Source organism: Oncorhynchus clarkii, chromosome 20 (assembly GCF_045791955.1).
Source record: "Oncorhynchus clarkii lewisi isolate Uvic-CL-2024 chromosome 20, UVic_Ocla_1.0, whole genome shotgun sequence".
NCBI classification, from domain to species: Eukaryota; Metazoa; Chordata; class Actinopteri; order Salmoniformes; family Salmonidae; genus Oncorhynchus; species Oncorhynchus clarkii.
The window spans coordinates 58,534,876-58,560,291 of record NC_092166.1 but is presented as its reverse complement, the minus strand read 5'-3'; the positions used below and the strand labels follow the sequence as shown (position 1 = coordinate 58,560,291).

Here is a 25,416-nt window from a genome sequence, read left to right as displayed (position 1 = left end):
TACTATTGTTTGTACAGATGAACGTGGTACCTTCAGGTGTTTGGAAATTGCTCCCAAGGATGAACCAGACTTGTGGAGGTCTACAAAAAAAATTCTGAGGTCTTGGCTGATTTCTTTTGATTTCCCCATGATGTCAAGCAAAGAGGCACTGAGTTTGAAGGTAGACCTTGAAATACATCCACAGGTACACCTCTAATTGACTCAAATTATGTCAATTAGTCTGTCAGAAACTTCTAAAGCCATGACATCATTTTCTGGAATTTTCCAAGCTGTTTAAAGGCACAGTCAACTTAGTGTATGTAAACTTCTGACCCCCTGGAATTGTGATACAGTGAATTATAAGTGAAATAATCTGTCTGTCAACAATTCTTGGAAAAATGACTTGTGTCATGCACAAAGTAGATGTCCTAACCGACTTGCCAAAACTATAGTATGTTAACAAGAGATTTGTGGAGTGGTTGAAAAACAAGTTTTAATGACTCCAACCTAAGTGTATATAAACTTCCGACTTCAACTGTATATTTCTGCATATATACCACTATCCCCAACACACCCCTTCCCACTACTTTGGCGCTAACAGATCATACACCAAGCCGTCGGCCTGGGAGGGTGGAATCCCTTCTCTCAAACCTCCTGTAGTTCTTCTGCACTTAAAATCTCTGACACCCAAAAAGCTATCTGCTGCTACTACCAATTCAATCTTCTGCGATTTCCTTTCCATCTGTGCGGTACAATTAATGACCATAGCAATAAACACCAAAAACCCAACCTTACTAAAGCACAAACTGTTCAAGTCACTCTGTACTGGTCTACTACTCATTGGGATCCTCTCAGGCTCCCTCACCCTTTGCCCATCATCCTGTACTTTCCTCACTGACTCAGCATATGACACTTTCTACACTGCTCTCACCCTTGAAACTTCAACCTGTCTCACTCGCACATTACTGATCCCCAGCATCATGGCCACACCCACAATTAAAACACTCCACGTGTTCCACCCAAACTACACATTCCTTTGTCCCATGCCACCCTGCACACTTCGTACACCTCGGAATCTCCCTACTACATACTGATGCAACATGACCATAACCTTGGAACCTGAAACACCGTAGTTGGTTCGGAACAAAAGCTCTTACGGGATAACTGATATACTCTAGTATGATATTATCCAGCAAACACTCAAAACACTGAGGGTCCTCAACTTCAGTCGATCCACCTCTCAGGGATTATCACCATGGCTGTTTACATTCCGCCCCAAGCCGACGCCAAAAAGGCTCTCAAAGATCTTCATTGGACCTGGAGACTGCATTCCTGGAGGCAGTGTTCATTGTTGCAGGGGACTTTAACAAAAGTAACTTGAGAACCCGTGCTCCCAAATTATTGCCAACACATCGACTGTCTAACTCATGGACATTCTACTCTTGACCACTGCTAGACGTCTTTTCGTCACGGGTATAAGGCCCCCTTCTGTCCATGACTCTATCTTGCTTCTCCCGCCTACAAACAAAAACTCAAGATGGATGTTCCGGTGGTCAGGTCTGTACAGCGTTGGTCGAACCAATCAGAATTCACGCTCCAAGACTGTTGATCACATGGACTGAAATATGTCCCATGTCACCTCTGGAGATAATATCAATGAATACGCTGACTCAGTCACCTGATTCATAAAAAAATGCATAGATGACATGGCACTGATAATGTCTTTAAAAACTGTTCTCGAATCAAAAACCGTGGATTGATAGCAGCCTTGTAGGAAAACTGAAAGAGCGAGATGCTGATTATAAACAGGGCAAGGTGACCGGGAACAATAGTTTGGTTAAACAGTATAAATACAACCTACGCAGATCAATCAAGATGGCGAAACACGTACAGGGACAAAGTGGAGGAGCAATTTAACAGGTTGGACACAAGGCGTATGTGGCTCCTAACGATCACAGATTACAAAAAGAAAGCCAGCCACATCGCGGTCACCAACGCCACCCTACTGGAGGAGCTAAGCCCCTTTTTCTCACGATTCGAGCACAATGACCCTGAGCTGGCGAGGAGAGCCCCCAATGACAACGTGGGTTGCACACGCAGTCTCCACAGTGGACGTATGTAAGTCATTCAAACGTGTTAACCCTCGTAAGGCTGCCGGACAAGACGGCATCCCTAGCCGCGCCCTCAGAGCATGTGCAGACCAGCTGGCTATTGTGTTCTTGGACATTTTCAATCGCTCCCTAGCTCAGGCCACTATACCCACCTGCTTCAAGATGTCCATTATCATACCTGTGCCAAAGGAAGGGAAAGTAACTGAACTGAATGACTATCGACCAGTAGCACTCACTTCCGTCATCATGAAGTGCTTCGAGAGGCTAGTCAAAGACCATATGACCTCCTCCCTCCCCGACACACTCAGGCCTTCCGGCCTTGCAGATCCACGGACGATGCAATTGCTATTGCACTTCCCTTACCTACCTGGACAAAAGGATTGCATATATGCGGATGCTGTTTATCGACTACAGCTCGGCCTTCAATACCATAGTTCCCTATAAGCTCATTACAAAGCTCACGGCCCTGGTTCTGAACTCCTCCCTTATGCAACTGGGTCCTGGACTTCCTGATGGGCGTCCCCCAGGTAGTGGAGATAGGCAACATTAACTCCTTGACACTGATTCTCAACACGGGTGCGTCCTCAGTCACCTCCTTTATTCCCTGTATACCCACGACTGCATAGCCTCACACAGTTCCAACTCCATCATCAGAGAAGCTGAAATGGGTTAACCACACGGATACTGCGGTGAAGAAGGCACGACTGTGACTCTTCAACTTCAGGAGGCTGAAGAAATTTGGCCTGTCTCCGAGGGCCCTCACAGTGTCTACAGGAACACCATTGAGAGTATACTGCCAGGCTGCATCACAGCCTGGTACGGCAACTCCATTGCCGTGGACTGCAAGCGCTTCAGAGAGTGATACGTGCAGTCGAACGCACCATTGGGTGCACACTGCCTGCCCTACAGGACACCTACAACAACAGGTGCTGCAGGAAGCCCAAGATCTTCAGGGACCCCAGCCACCCAAGCCATGCCCTGTTCTTCCCACTTCAATAATTCAGACGCGGGCAGTACAGGAGCTTCATGGACAAAACTGGTAGTCTGGCCAATAGTTTCTACCCTCAGACAATCAGGCGGCCAAATAGCCACCACTAGTCAGCTACCTGCTCCCCACTCCCCCTATGTACATTTCCCCCCACACCCCCTCAGCGGTAGACCTTACATGCTGCTCCCCCATGGACATTTTCCCCCCACCTCCCCAAATTACTTTTACTCTGCCCCCACCCCAACGACATTCATCCCTATTGCAGTTGTTAGTATGTATATTGTGGATTTTTAAAAATTAGAATTGTAGTGTTTACTTCACTTGGTCCCCACACCCCCTCAATGGTCATGCTGCTCCCCCCTATGGTCATTCCCCAACACCCCCTAAGCAGTCTTTACTCTGCCTTCACCCCAATGGACATGTATTTATTCATCACTGCTAGTTATGATGTACACTGAACAAAAATATAAACGCAATCTGCAATAATTTCAAAGATTTTGAGTTACAGTTTATATAAGGAAATCAGTCGATTGGAATAAATAAATTAGGCCAAAATCTATGGATTTCGCATGACTGGGCAAGGGCGCAGCCATTGGTGGGCCAGGCTGAGCCAATCAGAATGAGTTTTTCCCTACAAAATGGCTTTATTACAGACAGAAATACTCCTCACTTTCATCAGTTGTCCATGTGGCTGGTCTCAGATGATCCCGCAGGTGAAGAAGCCGGAAGTGGAGGTCCTGGTTACATGTGGTCTGCGGTTGTGAGGCCAGTTGGACGTACTGACAAATTCTCTAAAATGAAGTTGGAGGAGCTTATGGTAAAGAAATGAACATTCAATTATCTGGCAACAGCTCTGGTGGACATTCCTGCAGTCAGCATGCCAATTGCACGCTCCCTCAAAACTTGAGACATCTGTGGCATTGTGTTGTGTGATAAAACTGCACATTTTAGAGTGGCCTTTTATTGTCCCCAGCACAAGGTGTAATGATCATGCTGTTTAATCAGCTTCTTAATATGCCACGGCTGTCAGGTGGATGGGTTATCGTGTCAAAGGAGAAACTAACAGGAATGTAAACATATGTGCACAACATTTTAGATTGGCCAATAGAGAAATAAGATTTTTTGCATCTTTTATTTCAGCTCATATATTTTTGTTCAGTATATGTAGTGCTATTTCTATTGTTGTTTTTTACCATCCTGTGCCTAAGATTTCCACACCTGCAACCCTGTATATGTGACTACTAAACACCCTGAATCTGAATCTCTGAACACTCAATGCCACCCCAGTTATTACTATTTTCAGTGGCTCTGTTTCGGAGAGCAAAGCAGAACACAGCTCTCGTCACGAAACGATTGTACCCTCTCCATCTGTGCAGCAGACACACAAATCACCTTCTGGATACTTTGACAAAACTCAACTCCTTTACCCAGTCTGGTACCACAAATGCATTGACCAAAAGGCATGGATCCACTTTATCCATGAATCGTACTCCCACTGGGCCAGAGTAATCTCAGGCATTTTCCTGATCATTGGGGTTAGGCTCAGAAGCCTTCACCTCACCTGTTGCACAGGTTCAATTTCCCGAGAGTTTACTATCCGTCGACTGCTCAGGGTTTTTAGGACCGTAACATGTAATTATCTCTCCTGTATTTGACTAAAATGAGAAAGTATTTGGCTTGTATTTCACAGACGTCAGTTTGGGTTTGAACCTGGCGCCTATCCCGCCTCGTGTCATCTCACCCAATACTGCAAGTCACACTCCACCTGCTCATACTAACAAAACAGCTGTTAGAATTGTAAGTATATGTATGTCCCTTAAGGTCCTTGTGTAATTGTAATGTGAAATTGTACCCCTAGCTCGATTGTCCATTGTTTGTAATCAATGTATGCTTGTGTTCCCTCATGTGCTTTATGTATTGATTTGTTGTTAATAAAAAAAAATGTTTAACTCCACCTGCTCATCTGTGCCATCACTTCCTTGTCACCTGAGTAGGCCTGACAAACATGTGACCAGTGACGTTCAACTCCACATGAGTGTCCCTACTGTACAAAACAAGTTACAACTTTCCAAGACAGACAGCAGATACATATTCAGTTCGGAAATAAGCAGGCCTAAAAAAGATTTAACAATTTTTGTTTAGTAGATAAGGACAGCACCATGATGAAGTAGAATCAACCTCTGAGACCGAAACAATAAAATGTTAGATAAGATTTTAGGGAGATTGATAACTGCAATAGGAAAATGTATGTTCCATACACTGTTAAAGGTGTAATAAACCATAGATTTACATAATTCACAACCTTAACTTAACATCCCTGTTGTTATTGAGCGCTCAGCTGACGCAGTGTCCGGATGTGGACGTGGCAGACAGCTATCTACGACAGTTCCGGTGCGAATGTCCGCTTGGAGAGAAACCAGAGAGGAAAGGATTAGCGAAACACCTCAGGACGAACATCGGCAATAGTTTGACGGCCACTGGCCTTCGGAACCGGTTGTGAGCAGGGACAACCGATCTCTTGGCTAACTCGTTATTTTATCCAGATTTGAGGTGAGTGTCGAGTTGTATCTTGGTGAAGTATTTCAGTTCCTTTATTAAAGAAAACATTAGAAATCGGTGGTAGCATAGCTAGCTACCTAACGTCAGCAGGATACTGGCTATACGCTCCATTATTTAGCTGATTCAGTTGCTGCGAGTGCTGATTCTTGTCATGAATCAACTCCGTGTATGTAGGCCCAAAGACGTCAACTGACATGAAGGTTAGCTAGCTAGTGGTGTTTTACTCAAGGCCGTGTATAGAAGCTGATTGTTTCTCTGATCACAAAAATGAATATTGATTTAGCTACCGTAGCCCGGTGAAATGCGACATGGGTTAGCTAGCCAACTAGAACTAGCCTTAGTTACCCGCGCTAGTTAACGCAACGAGACTGCTTGTCTCTAGCTGGTAGTTAAACGTTAGTTCACGGGACAACAACCTAAAATACTTCTCCTCTCTTGTCCATTGAAGTTGAACACACTTTAACGGGCTGTATAGATCAAGCAAATTAGCGGTTTGAACGATAACCAGTTGCTAAACAGACGTAGGCTATCCAATGAACTTTAGCCAGTCAGTCAGCCAGCCAACCGTAGCTCAGCACGTTTGACAGTTTCTTCCTTCAACGGGCCCGTTACGCTCGGTAGCTAACGCTAACTGTTAATAGCTACAGTACACAGATCCAACGGTATTGTATTTCTAGCCGTGGCACCTGTTACCTTGAATTATTTAAAGAGCTGTGTCGAATGAACCCGTGTTTGTCATCATATAATAATGCTACAGCCGAGGTGGCTAGTTAGCTAAGGTAACCAGTGCAGTGGCTAGTCCTTGACTAGCTAGTAATGACTCTCAGTGCCATTACACTACACAAGTCATTGGATGAAGGCTGCGGTACGGATTTAGAAGCATAAGGACCTTATATTTTAATATTGACAAGAAAGAAGAAAAAAATCTAAAAACAATAGGTTAAATTGATACACACTTAAAAAATATATGGTTAGGGTTCCCACACAGGTATATATTTCCATGTTACAGGATTGCTTAGGAAAGACAGAGTGGACTGCATGTGGTAATTAACGTTAGCTATCTGCTTCCTCCCCCGAACACCTGTGTAAATGCAGTCTGTTGTCACCGAACAATACTGTCGGCTGAAACTGTGTTTAAACGGTGTACACTAAGTGTGTAGTTTGTGAAATTATTTTTCATGTAATATGAAAGTATAGGGATTTATGTTTCTAGAACCACATCGCAATTGAGAATCGAACATGTAAGGTCCTTGGACTAAGGAGTGACTTTAAGGCACCTTTAGTTCAATATTGGGCTAACCAGTGGCTAACCAGTGGCTAACCAGTGGCTAACCAGTGGCTAGCTAGCTAGCTAATAGATGCAAATTCTGTTAGATGAGGCCAGCAAGTCAATGAGTTAACATCCAGGTCAGGTCTAGGCAGACTAGGTTAATGCCTTTAACCAGAAATTTAACCTCTTAGATGTAAAGTCCCCTGTTTAGGGGACCTGTGTGGTTCTGGTACCGGTTCCGACTGTCATTTTTGCTTATAAATCGATCTGTGGACACCACAGCTTGCATTGAGCGATAGCCCTGGTTCCCACAGACACAGTAGTATATTTTTGTTGTGCCTGTGTGACGTGGGATGTGAAATATGAAAACACTGGGATGTCCCTCCTTCCATTTAATTTGCTCTTCCGACTGTCCAACTCCTGGCTGAACCTTATATCACAGCCACTGACAAAGCACATGCCTGCAATCCTTACACCATAGCGCAGCAGTCAAGTGGTTTCATCACTATAGCACATTCAGAGATCAATTTGTAGCCAAGTCTAAGTCCAAAAGGCTCCTTAACAGCTTCTACCCCCAAGCCATAAGACTGCTGAACAATTAATCAAATGGCCACCCAGGATTAATTTACATTGACCACACCCCCTTTGTTTTTAAACTGCTGCTACTCACTGTATCATCTATGCACAGTCACTTTACTTAGTACTTAGATTATTTAGTACATATTTTCTGGACTCTGTTTTCTTAACTGTACTGTTGGTTATGGGCTTGTAAAGTAAGCATTTCACGGTAAGTGACAAAGAATTTTATTTGAATAAAAATAAGTCATGGATTTTTAACAAACCCTTTCTGTTTGTCAGAGATGGACGAGATTAATATTAGGTGAAAGGCAAGTTCCTGGACGAGTTCAGGAAGCCAGGCAAGAGCTAGCTCTGTGTGACGTTCAGGTCAGGGCAGATGTTTTGATCAAGAGAGACATTTAGAGAATTAGCACATTTTCTCTAACACCGAACATGTAAATGTGTATTTTACAGTTATAAGGGAGGAGAAAGCGTATAGTTGGTGGCTTTATAATTTGCTTGTGCTTTATTTAGAAAGCATATGTCATTTCAAGCCTTATTCAAACAGTTTTGTTGAATAGGAAATGCGTCATCAAATATTTCTTATTTTTATCACATTTCTACTGTGTACTTGAGCTTGTGTCCTCCAAAAGTGGCTACACCCCAGCAATTCAAAACTATTTTAACCAGAAAGGTGAGATTAACTTTATTGGAGTATGCAGCATTACTAGTTATTCTTTATGGCCCTCTCATGAGAAATAATTTGATACATTTAGATTACATGTAACCACATTTGATGTTTTAAAGTTGCACTATGCAGAAATCGCTCCTCCATTTCCTGGTTTCAAAAATTCTACTAGTTCCCCTAATTTCAGCTTATTTGACAAAACAAGCAGTCATAAACGGCTGTGAGATCTATTTTCCATAACCACAAATATTCTATTTTCAGCTGTTTGAAGCTGGTAGACATCTCCAAATATCTATCATATCTAACACTTAGACTGGCTTTCAATGAGAACGACAGATCTAGAACTCACATTTCTATGTGGATTTGGTTGGGTTGCCCAAAAACGAACATATTGCATCTTTAAAAGAAAGATGTGTTGTTGGTGAGGTAGCTAAGTGAATGGGTGCTCAATAGCTAGCTAACCGGCTTTTTGACAAGTGGGTGGTGTAGCTTGGCCTCTAGTGTCAGTGTACAGAGGACAGGACAATATTCTATCCATCATATGGCTGTCAGCTTGGTTATAGCCAGTCACATGATATTTGATTGAGCCTTGTGTGTCAACAAGGTCTGTCGATTGATCCTACTTGTGCTGTATAGCTAGGGTTGAATTTTGCTCACGTAAAGAGAAATTAGGTTAGGTGTGTTTTTAAAGAAGGTGAATTGGGGAAAACCTGACCTGTTTGCCAAAATCAGATTGCCTTGTCAGGCCTGTAGTAGGGCGATGTAGGCAGGGCCAAGTGTGTACTAAGTATGGCTGGGCGATATGGCCTTAAAATCATATTTTCAACCTTACGGGCAATTTACGATATATCTAAATTGTTTTCATGTTTTCTCTAAGCTTTGCTGTCACAATTTTAAGGTCAAACACATGGCTGTCTGTGTGTAAATGGGATGGTGGACAGACGCAGCAGAAGGAAGAAGTTATGACCAAAAATACATTAGAATATGCAGAAAGAGAATGTTTTCTGGACACATTGTGCAGGTTTGGGGCTGTGACTATTTAGCTAATGGTGCTGAGCAATTTAGTGCTTTTTGAGGTCTGTTTGGTTTCGGTTCGATTCTATATATTTTTTAAACATTAAATGCATTATGAAATAATGACACTAAAATGATTTTAGAGCTTTTTAATGGAAAATCTAAAGCCCAAAATAGTGAATATTCAATTGGCGAAACAGAACACATTCCATTGTCTCTGTCTGGTCCACATTGGGTAGACATCAATAGAAAAATAGGAACTTAACTATAAAATAATGAAATGTTTCAGTTGTGAATATTATTGGTTTTTATTTGAATATTCTGAATTCCTTAGTTATCATCTCTGCTCAGGTAGTAGCCAGCCAGCCAGACAATCTGTTATCTCTGTGCTCCCCATACTGTACTGTCTTGGGTCATCCTATTTAGCAAGGCTAGCCTGCCTTAGAATGCTGCAGAGCTGTCTCCCAGTCATTTGACTAGTTCTTCGAAGTAGATAAGGCATCCTTTCACAAGCTCTCTCTATCCTTCTCATCATGCATTCCGCTCTCATGCAATCAGTTTAGATTAACACAGACCAACGTAGCAGGCATAAAAGTGTATCCCCCCAGAGATCTGTATAAAATTACGAGATGTTCATGTCTCCGCCCCAACAATAGGAGTTGTTGTCCCAAAGGCGGGAATGCAGGCGACAAGATTAGGTCCAAAATAAGACCATAGAAAAGCATTGGGCTTATTTTGGACAGATTTCGCCGAGAGTTAAACCTCTCGCATTGCTTCTTCCTCTCTGATCCATCTCTGCCCGAGCCAGAAACAGGTGCAGTGGAGTATGGTCGTTGTAGTTAATTACCACATTTCTGCACTGAACTAGGTTGAATATTTGCTTAATGAAAAGAACGCCTTTCAGTGTCCCACTTAGTTCTTGACTTGATTTCTCTTGAGAATGATTCGATTTCTCTCTAGAGAAATGGTGTTGGCTCACAAAAAACCTGACCTGAATGGAATGGAACTATTTGAACAGATGTTGGTCAATTAGTAGTTTAAATGTTTCATAACTCTAGTGTCTTTCTCTCCACTGCAGTGATCTGACACATGATAGGTGGATGCTCTCTAGGAATTTGCTCTCAGCTGTCCAGATCGTTCACATCGGCACTGATGGAGAGAGAAATGAGAACGCTATTGAGATGGAGCCCATGTCTTAGGTGTTGGCCCGGAGCCCTACAAGTACTATACTGACTCCAGTACACAGGGGCTGGCCTGGTTGTGCTGAATGGGCATATTTTCCCTCTAGGGGAACCTTTATGGATTCTACATCAACCTTTTTTTTTCTCCCACCTTGGCTTTTAAATTCTTCGGCTCAGATAGCCAGGGTTCACTTCCAACGACAGGGCACAAAGCAGGGCACGCCCTGGAACTTCAAAAGATCCACGCTGGCCCAGACTAGTATTGTTAGGGCAGTGAAGTCAAAGGTATAAATCAAACCCTGCTTGGAGTGCTAAATGCATGTTAACCTCTCCCAGCTCCAGGTATGAACTGAGAATGAATGTGAACCAGCAGACTCCCATGGCGTCTCCGTACGGCCCGCCCCAGCCTGGCTATGGCCAGCCCAGCTACGCTCCCCTGGGAGGGGGCTACCCTGGCCCCTACGGACCCTACAACGGGCCCGCTGCAGCCTACCAGCCTGGGGCTCCACCACAAGGTAAGTCTCTCTCTTTCCTTAACCCTAACCCACCTCTTCTGTCTCGCAAGCGACTGTCTCTGTTTCTCTCCCTCCTCCCACGAGCTGGCTTACATTCTGCAAGGTAAAACTTGTCTCTGTCCCTCTTTCTCTGAACCCATCGCAAAGTCCACCCCCTGCCTTTCCCACCATCGTTTTCTGGCAGCTTGTGTGTGTTTGGATGTGGTTGCTTGTAGTGTGAATGCATCAACAACCATAGGGATTCTAGTTGCTCCTACTCCTGTTTGTGTGTGTGTGGAGACCTGCGTGAATAAGCATATTATGCGTGTATGTGTTCCTCCATTCTCCCTGGCTTTCTACATTCCTATTCTTGCCTCTGTACACTGTCTCTTTCCTTTCTTGTCTTTCAGGTTACTCTCCCTATGCCAGTTTTCCCTCTAAGGCTGTGGCAGCTAACCCTGTCTCTGACCTGTCCTCTCCTCTTGACTTAGGTAACTGCTCTCGCTCGCTCTCTCTCTCTGCCACCCCTCTCCCCTACCTACATGCTTCTACAGCCTGCTGATCATTTGATTGAGAGCAAGGGTTCCCATGGCCCACTTGAAGTTCAAAATCTAAGGTTTCGGTTTCTCACCTGAGATGACTAGCTTCAAGATGACTCATTTGACCAACGAGTGGTGTGAATCTATGCAGGTTTTTCTGTCTGGGAGTTGGCCTAATCATATCTTTAAAGTTGATGACGTAATGGTCATCCTAGCTGATCGTTAGGATGTTCTGAATGCCATCCGCTGTGCTTCAAACCTGTGGTCATTTGCAGGCAGGTGCCTAACTCCCCCCTCTCTCTCAGGACCTGCCAGAGGCCCCCTTACCTCTGCCCCCCGTCCAGTCTCCACCCCCCAGGCGTACTCCCAGTATCCCGAGGGAGACTCTCAGAACGGACCCCCACCTATGGATCACTCTATGGCCCAGCCAGCTCACAGGTCAGACCACACACAGACACACACACACAGTATATATAATAGACAGCGTTGTGTATGTGTGTGTGAAGGTGTGTATGTGACAAGTTGTTTGTGTGTCCAGGTCGCCAGTGTCTCAGCCATATAGCCAAGGTGCTATGAACTTGTCTGGGCCACACCCCTCCTACTCCCAGCAGTATGGTGCTCCACCCCCCATGCAACAGGTTACCAATCAGATGTCAGGGATGCAGATCGGGTCCGGTCCCCCCACCTCTGTTGGGCCGGGATATGGTAAGAAATGGATTGATTGACGAATTTCGTGCCAAACTTTGCGCCTGCTAAACACAATCCTAGTTACCTGAATTTTCTTTCTCCAGCTCACCATCCCAGCACCCAGCCTCCAATCAGTGCTGCATACTCCTCTGCAGCCCCACCCTCCTATACGCAAGCTCCCCCATTGTCTGCTGCCCCCTCCCAGCCTCCCCCTCCCAGTGAACCTGCAGCCTCCCAGCCTTACTATGGTGGCCCCCCTCCCCCCCAACAACAACCATTCCCCTCTGCCCACCATCCCTCCCAACCCTTCGTCTCCTCCTCTCCATACTTGGGCCCTCCCAGCCAACCTCAGGCCCCTCCAGTCTCCCAACAGCAGTCCTTCCCACCTGGCCCCCCTGCTCAGCAACCCTTCCCCAACTCTGCCCCTCCTCCAGTCTCCCAGGCCTCCTACTCTGGTCCCCCTCCTCTCACCCAGCACTCTTTCCCTCCCTCCTCCCAATCTGGCCCCTTCCCACCTATCTCTATATCCCCTTCCCAGTACCCAGGTCCACAGCCCCAGTCCCAACCCGGACCCCCTCCCTTCCACTCTGGGCCCTCTCCTCGAGGCCCCGTTCCACCCCCCTCCATGTCCCAGCAGCAGGCCAATCACCTTCCCCCTGGCCCCATGCAGCAACAGCAGCCTCCTCAGCCTGGCATGCAGGGAGGATACCCAACCCAGCAAAATGGTGAGTACACCATGTTCAAACCCCTGTTCATCTTCTGCTAGACCACTAGCTTGCTTTTGGCAAGTCTGGAGTTTTTGTAATAGAATGTATTTGGCAGTCAGAATGGAAGTGGAAGTCAAATGTCATTCTAGTCAAATCAATCAAATCTAATGTCATTCTAGTCAAATCAATCAAATCTAATGTTATTTGTCACGTGCTTCGTAAACAACTGGTGTAGACGAACAGTGAAGTGTTTTACTTACAGGACCATTTCCAACAATGCGGAGTTAAAGATTTAAAATAAAACATAGAAATAGTGACACTATGAATAAATACATGGTGAATAACACGAGTAAAAAATAACATGGCTATATACAGTATACCAGTACCAAGTCAATGTGCTGGAGTACTAGGTAATTCAAGTATATATGTACAAATAGGTAGGGGTAAAGTGACTAGGAACATAATTACAAATAGTTTGTAGACTGCAAATTGACCGCAAGAAGCCAAATAGTTATGTTCCCTAAATCATAATCATTTAAAACTGTTCTTACATTTGTATATGATCACGTCTCTCTATTATGCGTGGGAATTCTTGGCAACAGATTTCTTAAATTGAAGTCACTTGGAGCTGATTTCATGGTGTGTTTAGTCTTTGTTCAACAATAATAAAATGAATAAATATTTATTCTTTTTGCTCAAATTTGGGGGCCAAATAAACCACCCGCGGGCCAAACGTTCGGGCCTTCCTCTGACAACGCCTGGTATAGAGGTCCTGGATGGCAGGGAGCTCGGCCCCAGTGATGTTCTGGATCTTACTCACCACCCCCTGTAGCGCCTTGCAGTCGGGTGCTTTGCAGTTGCCGTACGAAGTGGTGACGCAGCCCTTCAAGATGCTCTCAACGGTGCAGCTGTAGAACTTTTTGAGGATCTGATGACCCATGGCAAATGTTTTCAGCCTCCTGATGGCAAAGCGGTGCTGTCGTGCCCTCTTCACAACTGTGTGTGGACCATGGTAGTTCCTTAGTTATGTTGACATGGATAGAACTTGAAGCTCTCAACCCGCTCCACTACTGCCCCATCAATGTGGGTGGGGGTGTGCTCTGTTTCATGTAGTCCACGATCAGCTTCTTTGTCTTCCTGACATTGAGGGAGAGGTTGTTGTCGTGGCACCACACTGCCAGGTTTTTTTCCTTATATGCTGCCTTATCGCCGTCGGTGATCAGTCAGTCCTACAACCGTTATCGTCAGCAAACTTAATGATGTTGTGTTGGAGCCGTGCACGGCCACGCAGTCGTCGGTGAACCAGGCACACAGGAGGGGCCTAAGCACACCCCTGAGGAGCCCCCGTGTTGGTCAGTGTGGCGGATGTGTTGTTGCCTAGCCTTGCCTCCTGGGGGGCGGCCCATCAGGAAGTCCAGGATCCAGTTGCAGAGGGAGGTGATAAGTCCCAGGGTCCTGAGCTTAGTGATGAGTTTGGAGGCGACTATGGTGTTGAATTCTGAGCTGTAGTCAATGAACAGCATTTACGTAGGTATTCCTTTTGTCCATGTGGGTGAGGGCAGTGTGGAGTGCAATATCAGCTTGTGGCTCTGTTGGGGCGGTATGCGAATTAGAGAGTGGGTCCAGGGTGTCTGGGACGTCACGTCTGCCAGCTAATGAACGTAAGCCCACCCTGTAGAGTTTATAATCGATCAATACTTTCTTCCTCAGGTGCGTTTGGGCAGCCTAGAGGGCCCCAGCCCGGCTATGCAGGCCCGCAATATCCCGGGCAACAGAACTACGGAGCAGGCCCTGCCCCTGCACCCGCTCCCCCTGCACAGAAGAGACTGGACCCTGATTCCATCCCCAGCCCGGTAAGGCACACACACAACCCGTCCCGGTAACACATGCTCACTTTATCTTGTGATAGTGTATTGGTGATAAGGATGTTAGGTATTGGACTGTATGTTGTGTGTGTGTGTGCGCGCACAGTCTAACAGTTTAACCCAGTCTGTTGAGCATGTGCATCAAACACAGATGATTTGCTTGCCTTCTCTCTGAGGACTGACTAATCTATAACCAATAATCACAGAATCAGTCAGGGAGCTAATAATCCTGCTACTGAGTTATTTACGTCCTCTTCTCTCTGTCCCCTGTTTTCTGTTGGTTTTGTTTGATTTGATAATTTGCTGGACAAATCTCTGTTGTGAATGTAAAGCAAGCGTCTGAGCTGCCGGCTGTGCAGAAATCGAGACATAGAATAGATCCAGACGCTATCCCCAGCCCAGTAAGTCCTGTCTACCTCCTAACCCCTATGCCCTTCCCCTTAACCCATTATCCTTAGTGCTGAGCGATTAACTGAAATGTGTTTATTTACGTTTTTTAAATAACTAATTGACCGACATTGGTTAAATTATTTGAATTCCATTTGTTTTATTTTTTTCTGAGCTCAATGTGCTATATCTCTATAAAGATTTCATGTTGTCCAACTCATCATAGTTAAGCGCAGAAAACGTTGCAATTAACTACAATGACCAGAATCCAATGTGCCTCCAGCTGCCTATTCTCATTGGTTCTTGCCCCAGGCAAGCCTGTGGGTCCAGCAGAAAGACAAGGAGAGGAAGAGCGATAGACACGAGGGATAGAGAGCAGTTGCTTAGGTATCTCTACCTGACAATACATCAAATTGATTGATGGTTCTTATTTAGCGGTCTTAAACATATTCACTATGTGGTCCAACTCATCCCAAACCATCTCAATTGTGTTGAGGTCAGGTGATTGTGGAGGCCAGGTCATCTGATGCAGCACTCCATCACTCTTCTACTTGGTCAAATAGCCCCTAAACAGCCTGAAGGTGTGTTGGGTCATTGTCCTGTTAAAAAAACAAATGATAGTCCCACTAAGTGCAAACCAGATGGGATGGCGTATCGCTGCAGAATGCTGTGGTAGCCGTGCCGGTTATGTGTGCCTTGAATTCTAAATAAATCACTGATGGTGTCACCAGCGAAGCACCATAACACCACCACCTCCATGCTTCACGGTGGGAACCACCCATGTGGAGATCATCCGTAAACCTACTATACGTCTCACAAAGACGCTGCAGCTGGAACCAAAAATCGCAAATTTGGACTCATCAGACCAAAGGACAGATTTCCACGGTCTTGGGTGCAACACTCATTACCGAGTTCCAAACTGCCTCTGGAAGCAACGTCATCACAATAACTGTTAGTAGGGAGCGTCATGAAATGGGTTTCCATTGCCAAGCAGCTGTACACAAGCCTAAGATCATACGCAATGCCAAGCGTCGGCTGGAGTGGTGTAAAGCTCACCGCCGTTGGACTCTGGAGCAGTGGAACCGCCTTCTCTGGAGTGATGAATCACACTTCACCATCTGGCAATCCGACTAACAAATGTTTTTTTCACATGCCAGGAGAGTGCTACCTGCCTCAATGCATAATGCCAACTGTAAAGTTTGGTGGAGGAGGGATAATGGTCTGGGCTGTTTTTCATGGTTTGGGCTAGGCCCCTTAGTTCCAGTGAAGGGAAATCTTATCGCTTCAGCATTCTAGATGAATCTGTGCTTCCAACTTTGTGGCAGCAGTTTGGGGAAGGCCCTTTTCTGTTTCAGCATGACAATGCCCCCGTGCACATAGCGAGGTACATACAGAAATGTTTTTTTTCGAACGGTGTGGAAGAACTTGACTTGCCTGCTCCGAGCCCTGACCTCAACCCCATCGAACACCTTTGAATTGGAATGCCGACTGCGAGCCAGACCTAATCGCCCAACATCAGTACCCGACCTCACTAATGCTCTTGTGGCTGAATGGACGCAAGTCCCCGCAGTAATGTTCCAACATCTAGTGGAAAGCCTTCCCAGAAGAGTGGAGGCTGTTATAGCAGCAAGGGGGGACTCCATATTAATGCCCATGATTTTAGAATGAAATGTACAGCAAGCTGGTGTCCACATACTTTTGGTCATGTAGTGTAGATGGCTGGCTGCTACTACCTGAGCACAGATGATATGATGACTTGGAATGAAATAGTAAGTCTTCAAATAAAGTGAGAGAAAGGTAATCCACCGTTGAATAAAGTAATGTGAGAAAAAAAAGCTTATTATTAAGTGATAAATGTAATGGGCAGTCTGCTCTCATTGGAGTTTGATGAAATAGTCAGCGTACTAAAAATACATGTAATTTACAGTGCATTCGGAAAGTATTCAGACCCCTTGACTTTTTCCACATTCTGTTACGTTACGGCCTTATATTCTAAAATTGATTTAAAAAAAAGATCTCCCCCCTCATCATTATACACACAATAACCCCATAATGACAAATCAAAAACACATTTTTTGACTTTTTTTGAAAATGTATCAAATGAAGTGGAATATCACATTTGCATAACTATTCAGAGTTTTTACTCCGTACTTTGTTGAAGCGCCTTTGGCAGCGATTACAGCCTAGAGTCTTCTTGGGTATGATGCTACAAGCTTGACACACCTGTATCTGGGTAGTTTCTCTAATTATTCTCTGCAGATCCTCTCAAGCTGTGTCAGGTTGGATATGGGGAGCATCGCTGCACAGATATTTTCAGGTCTCTCCAGAGATGTTTGGTTGGATTCAAGTCTGGGCTCTGGCTAGGCCAATCAAGGACATTCAGAGACTTGTCTTAAAGCCACTCCTGCGTTGTCTTGACTGTGTTTAGTGTCTTTGCCCTGTTGGAAAGTGAACCTTTGCCCCATTCTGAGGTCCTGAGCACGCTGGAGCAGGTTCATCAAGGATCTCTGTACTTTGCTCCGTTCATCTTTCCCTTGATCCTGTCTCTCAGTCCCTGCCCCACATCATGATTTTGCCACCACCATGCTTCACCTTAGGGATGGTGCCAGGTTTCCTCCAGATGTGAATCTTGGCATTCAGGCCAAAGAGTTCAATCTTGGTATCATCGGACCAGAGAATCTCGTTTCTCATGGTCTGAGTCCTTTAGGTGCCTTTAGGCAAACTCCAAGCAGGCAGTCCATGTGCCTTTTACTGAGGAGTGGCTTCCGTCTGGCCACTCTACCATAAAGGCCTGATTTGGTGGAGTGCTGCAGAGATAGCCGTCCTTCTGGAAGGTTCTCCTCTGTGGAGATGGGAGCTCTGTCAGTGACCGTCGGGTTCTTGATCACCTCCCTGACCAAGGCCCTTCTCCCCCCGATTGCTCAGTTTGGCCAGGCAGCCAGCTCTAGGAAGAGTTCCGAATGTCTTCCATTTAAGAATGATGGAGGCCATTGTGTTCTTGGGGACCTTCAATGCTGCATAAATGTTTTGGTACCCTTACCCCAGATCTGTGCCTCGACACAATCCTGTCTCGGAACTCTACGGCCAATCCTTCAACCTGGCTTGGTTTTTGCTCTGACATGCACTGTCAACTGTGGGACCTTTTTATATAGACAGGTGTGTACCTTTCCAAATCATGTCCAATCAATTGAATTCTACAATCAAGTTGTAGAAACATCTCAAGGATGATCAATGGAAACAGGATGCATGTGAGCTCAATTTCAAGTCTCATAACAAAGGGTCTGAATACTTATAGAAGGTATTTCTGTTAGATTTTTGTATACATTTGCAAAAATGTCAACCTGTAACGCTTTAATGTAACATTGTGGAAAAAGGGAAGAGATCTGAATACTTTCCAAATGCGCTGTACACCACCCAAATATTTTATTTAAGGAAAGTAATGTGAATAAGTGATTGTTGGAGCCTAATAAGTTGTTTTACCATCAATTGTTTTATGCTATGCTGTTACAGCATTGAACCCACATAATGCATCATTTTTGTGGGGGAACTGAAATTAAAGAACCTCAAAAAGCACACAGCTCAGCACACAGCTCAGCACTACCCTATCTCCAGCCCAGCAGTCTTCACTGTAACTGCTACAACCCCTAACCTTTGAACCCAGACCCTCTGAAGCATACCAATGTTACTATGTCTGACCAGCAGGTCATTGGTGCGTTCTGACCCCCCCCCTCTCTTCTCTTCCTCCTCGCATGCCAGCCTGCAGTGTCTCACACACGACTCACCCATAATTCCTAGCACCCTGAAATTAGCCCAAATTCCTTGCATTTTTTTGTTATCCACAATCATGCTACGCTACATCTGCGTATTAAGCCCTCCATAGGAGTGTTGGTGTGTTGTGCACTGTTGCCATGGTTGCTGTGTCATTGTGTTTATATTATAGAATGGTTTTTGGTTCATCTTGTCTGTTCTCTTTGGGAGATCTGTTATTTTTTACTCTCCTGCAGGAGAATAGGTTTGTGTGTGGTGGATAGATTCTTCCCCTGCATGTCTTTTATACTCCACCCTCTATCAAATTAACATTAGTGTGTCTGTAAAACTCACTTTCTCGTTCTACCTCAGATTCAGGTGATTGAGGATGACCGGGTCAACAAGAGCAGTGAGCCGTTCACCACTGGGGTCAAAGGTCAGGCTCCACCCCTGGTCACCACCAACTTCCAGGTGAAAGACCAGGGCAATGCCAGCCCGCGGTTCATCCGCTGTACAGCCTACAACATGCCCTGCACCGCCGACATGGCCAAACAGTCCCAGGTCCCCTTGGCCGCTGTAATCAAACCCCTGGCTATGCTGCCCCCCGACGAGGTGAGACACACACCCCCTCAATCTCCTCTGGTCTGTTCGCCTCCTCTCAAAACACTCTCTTACGTCTTGCTCGCTGTCTCTCTCGTATGTGTTTAATTTGTTCGCACGAATCGGAGGCCTCTGCCGTTTCTGGGTTTGAACTACGGTATAAGATGCTAAACAGACACCCCCCCCCCCCCCCTCTCTCTCTCAGACCCCTCCGTACATTGTGGACCATGGGGAAGGCGGTCCTATCCGCTGTAACCGCTGTAAGGCCTACATGTGTCCCTACATGCAGTTCATCGAGGGCGGACGCCGCTTCCAGTGTGGCTTCTGCAGCTGCGTCACAGAGGGTATGTTCGCGTGGGTGATATTGTGTGTGTCTGAAGTCAACGTTATTTTTTTGTTATAACACTCCCTCTTTCTCTCTCCCATAGTTCCTCCCCACTACTTCCAGCATCTGGACCACACAGGGAAGAGGGTGGACTGCTACGATCGGCCAGAGCTCTCTCAGGGCAGCTACGAGTTTGTGGCCACCGTCGACTACTGTAAGGTAGGCGTCTACTTTTAGACAAGACTGGAGGCCTGTAGCGTTGTGCTATTTTGGAGCAGGAGATTTTCATGAAGAGCCAGATTCTGCCGTCACAATGACCAGGTTTGGCACATAACAGAGATTCTCGACCAAAGAAAGGCTGTGCCGTTATGTAATATGCGAACTGTCTCGTCTAAATACGTCTCTCTCGCTCTCTCTCGCTCTCTCTCGCTCTCTCTCGCTCTCTCTCGCTCTCTCTCGCTCTCTCTCGCTCTCTCTCTCTCTCCTTTCACGCTCTCTCTCTCCTCCTTTCACGCTCTCGCTCTCTCCTCCTTTCACGCTCTCGCTCTCTCCTCCTTTCACGCTCTCGCTCTCTCCTCCTTTCACGCTCTCGCTCTCTCCTCCTTTTACGCTCTCGCTCTCTCCTCCTTTCACGCTCTCGCTCTCTCCTCCTTTCTCTCTCCTCCTTTCTCTCTCCTCCTTTCTCTCTCCTCCTTTCTCTCTCCTCCTTTCTCTCTCTCAGAACAATAAGCTCCCCCAGCCCCCGTCGTTCATCTTCTTCATCGATGTGTCTTACAACGCCGTGAAGAGCGGTATGGTTAACATCGTCTGTCAGGAGCTCAAGACTCTACTGGACTACCTGCCCAGGTACACCCACACACACACTATTCACCCATGTGTAAACACACCCACTAGCTAATTAATGACATTTGCTCTCCTCCCCCCCAACTCACCCTCCAGGGAGAATCCAGAGGCAGACTCGGTGGTGCGTGTGGGTTTTGTGACCTACAACAAGGTGTTGCACTTCTACAACGTCAAGTCCAGCCTGGCCCAGCCCCAGATGATGGTGGTCAGTGACGTCAGTGACATGTTCCTCCCTCTGCTCGACGGCTTCCTGGTCGGCGTCAACGACAGCCGGATGGTCATCGAGAGGTACGCAAGCGCACATCTCCACTAGGCCTCCAGATTTAAGGTTCCCGTCGTGGCACCTGTCCCGTGATCTAAACTTACAGTGCCAATGTTCTGTAAAACAGTAGGAAGTCACTATCAGTTGCTACAGAATCCGAGTGTCACAGAATACAGTAACATTGTGTCCCCGGTCTGGAGTCAATCAACGGATATGACAACAATCATAACATTCAGTTTAATGTCTTAAGTGGCCATTAACCTGCACACAAGTGATCGTCTCAAATGGAACACTGGAAATCATGTGTATTACGTAAAGGGGAAAACGCATAAATATGCTAAGCATTGTGTAAATGACTCTTAACTGAATATTAACTTATTCCATGACAGGAGTCATCTTCTAAAGTAATTCAGTGCTTTATTAAGGAGTGCAATCAACAACTGAGATGACATTTAAGAAATTAATTGTTTCTTCTAGCATGTTGTGACTCAAACTATTTTGATGCGCATCCTAATCCAGTGGTTGTCATGAATTTTGGGTTGACAATTAGGCTTTTATGTGCACTAATATCATTGGATACTTTTTGGGGGGGGCTAATTCACCCTCGAAGTGGAAACTCAAAACACATTTTCTAGATCGCTAACTCGAAGTATAAAACCCACTGCTGGTAGTCATATGTTAATCTAACAGCAAATGTAATGGCTGCTCTCAAAGCCATATCAAATACCAGGGTTGTAAAATAGTTGCTATTTAGCTTAATAGTCAAAGTTGAGAAAGTGTACCTACATAAAGCTCAGAACCTCCTCTCAGAGTTACACAAGATACCTCTGTTTTTACCCTGCAATTGGATTTGAAAATGTTATACAATCAGAATGCTTTTTTTTTTCCTCCTGGGAAAGGCCGTGAGAGGCTCGCTCGTCACAGTGGCAGGCGGCAGAGGAGGCAGCCGCAGGGCATGAACTTTCATTAGATGAATCATCAGGATAATGCACTTTACTGTTTGACCAAATAATGGCTTAAGCCTCCCCCCAAAAATAGGAAGATTGCGAAATATCACATTTCATTTAATCGCACAGCTAAGCCAACGGGTCACTGTCTGGAGCCCTGGTAAACACACATGAACATTTATATCCATCACATGTATTGAAGCAGATGTCTCATCTGTCCAGACTTTGCAACTGGTTTAAGTTGTGTAGACTCATTTGGTGTGTGTGTGTCAGTTTGCTAGACCAGATTCCGGAGATGTTTGCAGACACCAGGGAGACTGAGACGGTGTTTGGACCAGTCATTCAGGCAGGACTGGAGGCACTGAAGGCTGCAGACTGTGCCGGGAAGCTGTTTGTGTTCCACTCCACTCTGCCTATCGCTGAGGCTCCTGGGAAACTGAAGAATAGAGAGGACAAGAAACTAGTGGGAACAGACAAGGAGAAGGTACACACAAACACACTGATACACTCATACACATGTATTCTCACACACACACACACACACACATACTAATAAGTACAAGATAAACTGATATGGCAACTGTGTGGCAGATACTGTTGCAATTAGACACAGAACATGTAAAGAACCCTCATTCTGGAGAAAGTGTTCTATCTGCTAGTGGTTGTGTCATTGACTCGGTCTATGCGTCTCTCTCTGTCCAGTCTCTGTTCCAGCCCCAGTCTGGTTTCTATAGTAACCTCTCTAAGGAGTGTGTAGCACAGGGCTGCTGTGTAGACCTCTTCCTGTTTCCCAACCAGTACGTCGACGTGGCAACGCTTGCCGTGGTGCCCGTCTCCACCGGGGGTTCCGTCTACAAATACACCTACTTCCAGGTGAGAGACACACCTCTCTCTTGATTGAGAGAGGAATATGCATATCCTTGCTTCAGGTCCTGAGCTACAGGCAGTTAGATTTGAGTCATTTTAGGTGAAAATTAGGGGGGGAAAGGGTGGATCCTTAAAATAAAAAATAAAAAACCTCTTATTTATTTAATTTTACCCCTTTTTCTCCCCAATTTCGTGGTATCCAATTGTTGTAGTAGCTACTATCTTGTCTCATTGCTACAACTCCCGTACGGGCTCGGGAGAGACGAAGGTTGAATGTCATGCGTCCTCCGATACACAACCATACTGCTGTGGCAGACAGCCATACTGCTTCTTAACACAGTGCGCATCCAACCCTTGAAGCCAGCCGCACCAATGTGTCGGAGGCTACACCGTGCACCTGGCAACCTTGGCTAGCGCGCACTGCGCCCGGCCCGCCACAGGAGTCGCTGGTGCGCGATGAGACAAGGAGATCCCTACCGACCAATCCCTCCCTAACCCGGACGACGCTAGGCCAATTGTGCGTCGCCCCACGGACCTCCCAGTCGCGGCCGGTTACGACAGAGCCTGGGCGCGAACCCAGGGACTCTGATGGCACAGCTGGCGCTGCAGTACAGCGCCCTTAACCACTGCGCCACCCTCCTTAAGAGGTTTTTAACAGGGCAATTGAAGATAATGTCACCCATCAGATTGTCAGTTTAATCTCGTCTTTAGGCTACATCTATTATGTGTGAAATTAGTTTCGATATAGTTTACGTTTAGTTTCAATTGGCCAGTGACAGATGGCAGCCAACTATCGGGGTGAAGGGCAGGCAGGGGGGGAAATGGCTATGTCCTCCTAAAACTGCTTATAACACAACTCTGTGTTATTGAAATTCTAGCAACGACTGTGTTGAATCAACTTATTTAGGACAAGCCAAGCATGGGGGAGACATGACTTTGAAAATTAGGGTAATTCAAATGTTAAATTCTTAACCTCAATGATGCTCTCTGAGCTCCTAGTGTTAATCCACAGATAAAAGGGGACACCTGGTTAGTCTTTAGTTAGTTGTCTAGAGGGCTGTTGTGGTGAGTGTTACTGCCACACCGGCAGTCATGAGTCATGACCACAGTCAAATTCCACGTGACTTGGGCCTCGCAGTGCTTGAGGCTTCATTACAGACTCGGATTCGATCCCAGGCTGTGTCGCAGCCGGCCGCGACCGGGAGACTCACGAGGCGGCACACAACTGGCCCAGCGTCGTCCGGGTTAGGGGAGGGTTTGGCCGGCCCGGATGTCCTTGTCCCATCGCTCTCTAGCGACCCCCTTGTGCCGGGCTGGGCGCATGCACAGGGATTTTGGTCGCCAGTTGTAGGTGTTTCCTCCAACACATTGGTGTGGCTGATTTAGAGAGCAGTGTGTCAAGAAGCAGTGCGGCTTGGCAGGGTCGTGTTTCGGCTCTCGACCTTCTCCTTTGTAACTACCAATTGGAATCACAAAATTGTGGAGAAAAAGGGGTAAAAAGTCGCTGTATTTTTGCACTCTGGACATGTTGGTAGTACCCATCCTGGTAACGACCCGCTAGTGGTTTGGTACTCAGACCTTTTGCTATGAGACTCAAAATTGAGTTCAGGTGCATCCTGTTTCCATTGATCATCCTTGAGACGTTTCCACAACTTGATTGGAACAATTTTTAAAAGGTATTTAGTCCGTTTTAGAATAAGGCTGTAAAAAGTGGTCTGGAAACTTTCTGAATGACCTGTATTTGTCCATTGACTAATAGCCTACTGCATATTACATGTGGCGGGAAAACCGTGTAAAACAAACTGGTTATCTTCTGCTGCACTCAACTTTCTATCCATGAGTCTGGGAGAGAACATACGGGCCTAGGCGATGCTGTTGGTTCATTGATTGTGCTTACAGAGTTAGCCTACAATAATTAGATTTTGAATAGCCTAGTAATGGGGAATTTTAATATTTTCATAACTAATAGGCTTAATGATATATATATATATATATAATATAATATAATATATAATATATAATATATATATTATATATTATATATATAGTATATACCTTCAGCTATACAGAATATCTCACCTCTGTGCGTTTCCATCTCTTGCCTTCATTCCTTTCTCGAGTGTGCAGAGAGCGGGCCTGTCAGCAGTTTATTTATGTTTCGTTGTGAAAACATGTTACTATTGATGCTCCCGAACAGATTTCTGTTGGTTTCCCATATTTAAGCACTGGATGGCTTCAGGAACATGGTTGGAGAGCCCTTGGCATACAGATTTCTGTTGGTTTCCCATATTTAAGCACTGGATGTCTTCAGGAACATGGTTGGAGAGCCCTTGGCATACAGATTTCTGTTGGTTTCCCATATTTAAGCACTGGATGGCTTCAGGAACATTTTTTTTATTTTTATTTTACCTTTATTTAACCAGGCAAGTCAGTTAAGAACAAATTCTTATTTTCAATGACGGCCTGGGAACAGTGGGTTAACTGCCTGTTCAGGGGCAGAACGACAGATTTGTACCTTGTCAGCTCGGGGGTTTGAACTCGCAACCTTCCGGTTACTAGTCCAACGCTCTAACCACTAGGCTACCCTGCCGCCCAACATGGTTGGAGAGCCCTTGGCATACAGATTTTGCGCGGTGTATCACTTATCATGCAGCGAGAGGCTGCATGCTCCTCAGTGGTCGACGCGTGAAGTGAAATCAGTGTTCTTTATAAGCCCAGATATTTCTGTATGCAATCCTGTGTTGAAAACAGAGTTTTGATGGTTGCTACTAAAAAGAGGATCCCAACTGCTACTCTAT

General features: G+C 45.6%; 1 protein-coding gene across 4 annotated transcripts in view; it reads left to right on the top strand.

Moving 5' to 3' along the window:
* The first annotated feature begins 5,409 nt into the window (after positions 1 to 5,409).
* Positions 5,410 to 25,416, top strand: part of LOC139376596 (protein transport protein Sec24C-like) — a 30,669-nt gene continuing 10,662 nt past the window's right edge. The window contains exons 1-15 of one of the 4 annotated variants that reach the window (XM_071119371.1): positions 5,410 to 5,628; positions 10,685 to 10,863; positions 11,253 to 11,333; positions 11,687 to 11,819; positions 11,920 to 12,086; positions 12,173 to 12,793; positions 14,486 to 14,628; positions 14,973 to 15,041; positions 19,147 to 19,386; positions 19,580 to 19,718; positions 19,803 to 19,918; positions 20,421 to 20,545; positions 20,639 to 20,830; positions 22,025 to 22,235; positions 22,454 to 22,624. In XM_071119371.1, coding sequence (XP_070975472.1) covers positions 10,704 to 10,863; positions 11,253 to 11,333; positions 11,687 to 11,819; positions 11,920 to 12,086; positions 12,173 to 12,793; positions 14,486 to 14,628; positions 14,973 to 15,041; positions 19,147 to 19,386; positions 19,580 to 19,718; positions 19,803 to 19,918; positions 20,421 to 20,545; positions 20,639 to 20,830; positions 22,025 to 22,235; positions 22,454 to 22,624 — 2,568 coding nt within the window. In that variant the 5' untranslated portion in view covers positions 5,410 to 5,628; positions 10,685 to 10,703. The remainder of the gene's footprint in view (positions 5,629 to 10,684; positions 10,864 to 11,252; positions 11,334 to 11,686; positions 11,820 to 11,919; positions 12,087 to 12,172; positions 12,794 to 14,485; positions 14,629 to 14,972; positions 15,042 to 19,146; positions 19,387 to 19,579; positions 19,719 to 19,802; positions 19,919 to 20,420; positions 20,546 to 20,638; positions 20,831 to 22,024; positions 22,236 to 22,453; positions 22,625 to 25,416) is intronic. The other 3 variants (XM_071119373.1, XM_071119372.1, XM_071119374.1) reach the window with 3 other exon arrangements.